General features: G+C 34.1%; 1 protein-coding gene across 3 annotated transcripts in view; it reads right to left on the bottom strand.

Moving 5' to 3' along the window:
- HACD4 (3-hydroxyacyl-CoA dehydratase 4) overlaps nt 1–8,277 on the bottom strand; it is a 26,570-nt gene that overhangs the window by 6,787 nt on the left and 11,506 nt on the right. For all 3 annotated transcript variants that reach the window (XM_017886729.1, XM_017886730.1, XM_017886731.1), the window contains exon 4: nt 2,849–2,961. In XM_017886729.1, coding sequence (XP_017742218.1) covers nt 2,849–2,961 — 113 coding nt within the window. The remainder of the gene's footprint in view (nt 1–2,848; nt 2,962–8,277) is intronic.

Raw genomic sequence — 8,277 nt, 5'->3', positions numbered from 1 at the left:
AAAAGCCACTTATGATGAGGTCCAATTTATCTTTTTTTCTTTTGTTGTGTTTCTGGTATCATATCTTATAATCCACCGCCAAATCCAGTAATCAAGATTTACTCCTATATTTTTTTCAAAGAGTCTCATAGTTTTTCCACTTATATGTGAGTGGTAACTTCATTTTTTGTGTGTGTATATCCAGTTGTCCCAGAACCATTTGTTAAAAAAGACTATTCTTTCCCCATCGAATGGTCTTGGCATTGTTGTCAAAATTAATTGACCAAAATGTGTGAGAGTTTATCTTTAGACTATCGATTTTATTCCGTGATTTATCCTTACACAATACCACACTTAGTTATTGCTTTGTAGTAAGTTTTGAAATGGGAAAGAGTGAGTCCTTCACCTATATTCTTCTAAGATTGTTTTGGCTATTCTGAGTTCCTTGAATTTAAATATGAGTTTTAGGATCATCTTCTCAGTTTCTGCAATGAAGTTATCTGGGTTCTAATAGGGATTACACTGAATCTGCAGATCAATTTGGGGAATACTGCCATCTGAACAATATTAAGTTTTCAAGTCATGTGGGATGTCCTTTCATTTATTTAGATATTTAATTTTTTCAACAATGCTTTCTCAACAATGTATAAATTCTGTGCATCTTTTGTTAAGTTTATTTCTCAGTACTTTATTCTTTTTGATGCTGCTATAAACAGAATTGTATTCTTGATTTGATTTTGTGGTAGTTAATTGCAAATGTATAAAAAATAATTCATTTTTACATATGGATAATTTTTTATCAGTAAGATATCATCTGCCAATAGAGATAGTTTTACTTGTTGCTTTCCAGCCTACATGCCTTTTATACCATTTTGTTTGTTTTCTGTTCTCTTATTGCCAGGGATAGAACTTCCAGCACAATGATGAATATAAGTGGCAAGTGTGGATGCCCTTGTCTTGTTCCTGCATGTTAGGAGGAAGGCATCAGTCTTTCATCATTAACTATCATGTTAGTATGAATTTTTCATAGATGCTTTTTTCAGGCTGAGGAAATTTCTTGCTCATTTCTTTAGGAAAAATAATTATAGGGTAGAGTGGGAAGATATGTTTACCCCCATTTTACAGAGGAAAATAAAAGTTTCTAAAAGTTAGGTGCCTTGGAATTTCACTCCTAGGTATAAGGGAAATGAAAATATGTGCACACAAAAGCTTGTATATGGATGTTCATGGCAGTATTCCTCATGGCCAAACAGTAGAAACCACCCAAATGTCCACCAACTGATAACTAGATACACAGAAAGTAGTAAATCAATGCAATAGAATATTACTCAGCCCAAAAAGCAATGAAGTACTGACACATGCCACAACACAAAGGAACCTTGAAAACATTATGCCAGGTAAAAGAAGCCTGTTACAAAAGGCCACAGATTGAATGATTCCATTTATATGAAATTTCCAGGATAGGCAATCCATAGAGACAGCATATGTGTGGTTTCCAGGGGCTGGGGGAAGAAGGGAGTGGGTACTCCTCATACTGCTACTCCCTCCTCATACTGCTACTGGGTATGAGGTTTCTTTTACGGATGATAAAAATGTTCTAGGATAGTAGTGATTGCACATCTCTTTGGATATACTAAAACTCACAAATTTTATATTTTAAAAGGGTGAACTTTATAGTATATAAATTATATCTCAATAAAGTTGTTATTAAAATAAGAAAGGTTAAGTGATTTGCCTAACATCACTTAGCAAGTGAGTAGTGGAGGTGGGTTTCATCCAGAGAGATCTTCTACCTTCATGTTCAAAAGTCTTCCTATGACAGCATGCTACTTCTTTCAGTGCAAACGTTTTGTTCTTCAATGTATTTATTGAGCTTCTCTGAGACTGAAAGAGTAAGCATACCCAAGAGTAACATACTAGAAAGCTTCAATCCCAAATGATGTTCCACTATCTCATGAATAGAAGTTATGGGCTACAAAAGTCCATGAAGTTTGCCCCAAGTCCACTAAACTATCAATTCAAAAATGAGAAATTACTAATTTATATACATAATTAAATTCATTTTACTTCAACAAAAGATTTCATTCTGATTCACTCTAGGACTCAACTTATTATTTAAACATATTTTAATCCAGTTAAGTTATTGAAAATATAATTAAAAAATTACATACCCTTGGCTAAAAAACAAACTAGGGCTCTTGTGTTACCTATCCAAATCCAGATCTCTCAAGTGGGAGGGACAATTCTCATTTGTGAAAGCTGACCTAGCAGTTAGGACACCTCCCCAGAGTGAGGTGTATGCACTCACTGAGCAAAGGGGACTGTTTTACACCACCACTTGTAGAGGTAAGACTAGGCACATCTCACTGCAAAGTTTTAGAATTAGCAGTAAAAGGACTTAAGTTAGTCATTTGAACCCACTGGAATTGTAAATGAATGTGGGAGTGCATTTTCTTCCTGAGAAGCCCTATATTTAAAAGATTTTTGAATGCACAGAAACTAACTGTAAATTCTGGTGATATAATAAAAGACCTGCTTTGCTTATTAAAGCAACTGTACTAAAGCAACTGTGAGGAATGCCTTCGTTAGGAAACAGCTGAGGGTTATTCCAAGTTGGTTTTATGCCAAGCCTTCTGCAGAAACCTGAATGTGCTGATTTACTGTTGTAATACCATGGTAGGTTTTCATTATTTTTGATATGCCCATTATGGAGAACACTAAAAATACATTTCCATATCAAGATAAAATAATTGGAAAAGGGGATATGTTTTCCTCCCTCGTACCGAGTAACCAAATGTAAGCAGCTAGTACTGGTTTCACTGCAGAAAGCAATTTAGCCTTGTTTTAAGACATTATTTTACCTTCTTACCTAACCATATCCAATAGATTCCAAAAGATGAATAAAACACACACCACATATTTCCCTTGGACTTCCTCTTGACTGGTGATCACCACAAAAAGGATGATTATTCTCTCTGTGAGCTAACAAAGAAACAGCAAATTCGGAAATTAGGATCATCTGTTAGGCTATGTAGGTAATTTTCTAATTTTAAAAACCAGATCTCCTTTCAAAAGTATACTTTAGCTGGAAATATGTATACTAAATTGTTAATAATGCCTCCCTCCGAGAGAGTAGGGTTATGGCTGAATTTCAGTTCCTCATTTGTTTGTCTATATTTTACAAATAATATATAATGAATGAAAAAATGACATATTTTATGTGAATCAGGATATTTCCTTTCTTCTTGCCACATGCATGTGTTGTTTCTATTCACTTTGACAAGGCTTTATTGAGTGTCCACTGTGTGTCAGATGCCAAAATGAAAACACAGTCTTTGCTCCAGAGAGGGTAGCAGTGGTGGGAGAACTGAACAATAGCACAGTGTGTGCTAGATATGGGAGCACAGGTGAGCAAGATACTTTCTGCCTAGAGAAACAATGCAAAGAGATTAATGAAGACAGGCTACATTTCTTTTCATCCAAGTTGGATCTTGAAAAATGAATAAGAGTTTGTCAGGTAGACTGGATATGAGAGAGGGCATCCTAGGCAAAGGCAGTAGCCTGAGCAAAGAGGCATAGGTGTGAAAATGTAGGGTGCCCAGGGGAGTAATGTGAACCACTGGGGTGCTAGAGGGGAGGGTGCATACAAGGGAATAAAAGGAGATGAAATTGAAAACATGTTCGGAGCTGGGTTGTGAAGGGTTTTGAATGACAGGCTGAGAAATTTCAATTCCATCCAATAGAGAAACTATTGTAGCTTTTTTTTTTTTTCAGTAGGGGAGTAATATAATCCGAACCCTTATAAGCTAGTGGAAAATGAAAAGAATTCAATATATTCCAAGTCAGCATTTACAGATCATCGAGACTTCACACATTTTGGCTTTGCCCCAATTACTAGCCTCAAAAAATAAAAAAATACATTCCTTTTCCCAACCTAAATATAAAGTGCCTTCTTACGTTATATTAATATATCCTGTACATTCTGTATTTTGTGTGTCTTTAATAGAATGTTTTACTTGCTCTTAATGGTCAAAGGAAAATATACTTAAGATTGAAGAGTCAAATTCGCAGTAAAGAAAAGAGGGGAATGATTTATATTTTTCTTTATTTTTAAAGTGGATCAAGGAGAAAAGACTGGGATAACCTGTGACTTAGCATTTATAGGCTGCTAGTCCTGGAAAATCACCTAGTGCACAGAAATCCAAGATTTGCCAACAGCGCCACATGATCAGAAATCCACGTGTATAAGCTATATCAGCATGTTTATGACATGACTACAGTGGTGAGTCAAGAGGGTCTATGCTTGGCTAAGGGGAATTAGATATGATTCAAACCTTAGTCAAACTATGGAAGCTATCTACATAGCTGTTTTTCTTTTTTCATTCTTTCTTTACAATATAATACTCTATTGATTTAGTTTCTATAATAAATTCTACTGAACTGCAATTATAATTACTGAACAATCCAACCTTGATGTCATGACACCTCTCAGCCTTCAGATACACAATCATAGCAGCAAACAAGTTCTTAGGCTCTACCTCTCTTATATTTGATCAATGCTTGGTAATTAGGAAAACCTTCTAGTTTTTGCTAGAAATCTCAGGAGATACACATACATGAATGGATACATGAATAAAATACAGATTTCTAATTACATGGCTGACTACTGGAAAATCTTAGACACCTCTCAATAAGATAATCTCTAGGGTCTCCTCTAAATAAAACATTTTGATACTAGCCCAGCCCCACCTTTTTAGAAATAAGGAATATGGAAACAGACCTGGAAACATATATATATATATATATGTATATCTCCGAAGTCTCCTGGTTTCCAGAGTTGTAAGCTACCCGTGATGTCAGGTCACCCCTTAATTTAGGAGGACAGAGGGGAAAATCTCCTAAAAGGGAGAGACTGGAGCTGCATGATGAAACTCACCCTGTTGAAAATCATCACTTCACTGTGGCAAGGTAGCAATAAAATCCCAGCTGCACAGAAAGCAGCAACAGGATGGCCCCCCAAACCAAACCACAACACACATACACACACAAGTGAAGACTCCTTCTATATTCAGTGTCAATGTAATTAGTTAACAAATCATCTGATGGTTATTTAACTCTAACTTGACCATTCAATGGCAATACAATGGGGAAATTTAGGCAGAGATGTTCTTAAATTGAAATAAAGCTTTTATTGTTTACTTTGTGCCAGGTTCCAAATATACACCATCTCACTTTATCTCCATAATGACCCTAAGAAGTAGGTGCTATTATTGTTATATGCGATTTACAAAAGACATGCATTTTACCAACTGAAAGTGACTTACTTACAAGTCTGGAATCAACATCTAGACAATACGACTTCAAATTCCTGAAATACTAAGACTCTTTCACCATTGTTACTTGATATGAGTTACTCCATCACCTAGTATCCAGGTTATCGCCTATTCTTTCAAAAAGCATCTCCTTAAAAATTAAGCCTTAAAACAAGAGCCTCCTTGATTTTCTTAACACCAAAACAATTTTGAAGAAAAGGCTTTTAAAATTTATCAGTCTTCTTTAATATGACCATTTGGCCAGTTATTTAGAGCTTGACACTTGGAAGAATTTAGCCCTTTGTAATTTTTAACAAATCCTATGAAAATATGACTAATTACTAGAGAATGGTCTCATTTAGTACAACTCAAATAGGTAGAGTAAAACGTATAGTAAATATCCTACAACTTGGGTTAAATTAAACATGGTGATAATGTCATCTACTCAAAAGTGTGATAACTATATAATAAAAATGCTGGGCATTTTGAAGTTCTATTTGGGAATCCTAAACTCCAGGTTGAGCAATAATTGAAACTAAGTTGTTACTTTACAAATGGCAGGTAGTACTTGATTTATAAGCTATGGGAGGGTAAAATGATACTTCAACTACAGGGAAAATTTCGAGAATCTTAAAATTAGTTTTAGTCTCAAAGACTACTATTTTACTAAAATGAAAATCTAAACTCTCAATCCTCTGAACTTTTCTGAGAACTTCAGAAATCTATCTTTATATATTCAAAAACTACCAATTACATTCTTCTGTAAGACAAATGCATTTAAATCATTGTATTTGTTTCTTTATTTATTCATCATTCAATAGATAATTATTGAGTGCACTGTTCTGGGTCCAAGGGGATACAGCTGTGAACAAGACCAAGCCCCTGCCTTCATAGTATTTACATTATACTTGGTGAAACACTAAACAAATGTAGCATAATAGTTGAGAGTTCAAGAGCCAAATAGCTTAAATGTCTGCTATAATATTCAAAACCTATGTGACCTTGCATAATTTACTTCTGTGTTAAGTAATTATAGTAGAGATAATAATTACCATCTATTGTTACATAGTAATTATTATATACAGGAAAAGGTTGTTGTAAAGATTAAATAAGTTAATACATGTAAAGAACTAAGAAGAGTGTTTGACACACATAAAAGCCCAAATAAATGTAAGCTATGATTAGGAAAATGAATATTTAAATATACTTTAATGTAGTGATTTACAGTGTATTTACAGGAAAACATTTTTCTATGTAGATAATGACTGTGAATTTAAAAAATTCAATCTCAGCATCTGTAAAATTATGCTAGGAATATAGCTTTGTACTTATCACACTGAAGAACTACATGGATCAAATATGAAAAACAGAGGAAAAATCTAAAATCTTACCTACAGAGTGAATGGGACATGTAATTCACTCTCAGGAGGCTTCCAAATTTGGAGAATGTTACAACTCAACACTATCTTTGGTAGTTTCTTCTCTAACAATATAAGCCTATTCCAAGCTCAAAACTGGTGAGAAAAATCTATGTGATTTTAAAGGAAAGTCAGATTATTTAGTCTAGCAACACAAATAAGCACCTGCTTCACAGCTAAAAAGAAATTAGGGTAAAACCTGGCTTTTTGCCTAAAAGGGTTTAAGATACTTCCTTCCCTTTGGGAATTCCTTCATATTTGTTCTCTTAAGAGTATGTGACTGTGAAATCTTTAGAGGGATTTTTGACAAACAGATCCCTACTTGCCCTGATCAGGAATAGAAGTGTTACTGGCAAATACAGAAACAGTTTATGTGATTTGGGCTCATAAATGGAATCTCTGTAAGCACAATAATTTAGGAGTATTCGTTTTTACTGTTTTGGTTAAGAAATTTTAAAATTGAGTAAAATATGTAAAATTAATACTGCAGGAGTGTTTATTATGACACAGAGGGAAGGATGTGTATTGAATCATTTTAATTCAATTATAAATGAAATATTTGCATTTAAAGCATTTCTCAAAAAGTGATGGAGTAATCTATTAAGGGTTTCCTATAGGGGATATCAGTCTAATGTTATGACACAAAGGTTAGTGTTGGCTATTTTCCCCTCTTCTTGAGTTGAAACATCCTAAAGCAGTATAAATAAAAATCTCCTTCTCAGGCTTCTGTAAAAGCAAACTGAACAAAGCCCCTCAAAATCAACATTTCAGGGTTGACAGTGATTCTGTACTATAAAAGTCAAGTTGTTTTGATTAAATTTACTGAAATCAACTACTTTTCCAATTCAATATTTTTTACTAAGCTAATAAAGTATGCAAGCTCATTTGGGAGGAGGGGATTGGAAAAGGGAGATACCTAGTTTTCATTTATATTATCATTTCCTTTATGCTTCTTTTGGACCATTTTAATATTTCCATTTTAAAAAGTAAAAGTATCAAAGTTTACTATATTTTCTTATGATTTTATTGTCGTGTAATTATTTCAAAATTGGAAGTCTATAAATAGCTACACTATGGTTCTGCCCTTTTCCCTAAGTGTATAAAAAAATAAAATATATGTCAGTTAAATGATTATTGTCTTTTGGTCAATCGTTTTTTTCCTTTCCTTTCGTATGTAATTTTAGAAATTCATAACGGTTTTTCGCTAGGTGTCAAAATAAAGATGTGGATGTAAAACATTTTAAAATGCACAGGGCAAACCGAATCCAGCAGCACATCAAAAAGCTTATCCACCACGATCAAGTGGGCTTCATCCCTGGGATGCAAGGCTGGTTCAACATACGCAAATCAATAAATGTAATCATATAAACAGAACCAAAGACAAAAACCACATGATTATCTCAATAGATGCAGAAAAGGCCATTGACAAAATTCAACAGCCCTTCATGCTAAAAACTCTCCATAAGCTAGATATTGATGGGACGTATCTCAAAATAATAAGAGCTATTTATGACAAACGCACAGCCAATATCATACTGAATGGGCAAAAACTGGAAGCATTCCCTGTG

This window comes from Rhinopithecus bieti, unplaced genomic scaffold (assembly GCF_001698545.2).
Source record: "Rhinopithecus bieti isolate Rb0 unplaced genomic scaffold, ASM169854v2 scaffold_15368, whole genome shotgun sequence".
Taxonomy (NCBI): domain Eukaryota; kingdom Metazoa; phylum Chordata; class Mammalia; order Primates; family Cercopithecidae; genus Rhinopithecus; species Rhinopithecus bieti.
This window is presented reverse-complemented; position numbering and strand designations above follow the sequence as displayed.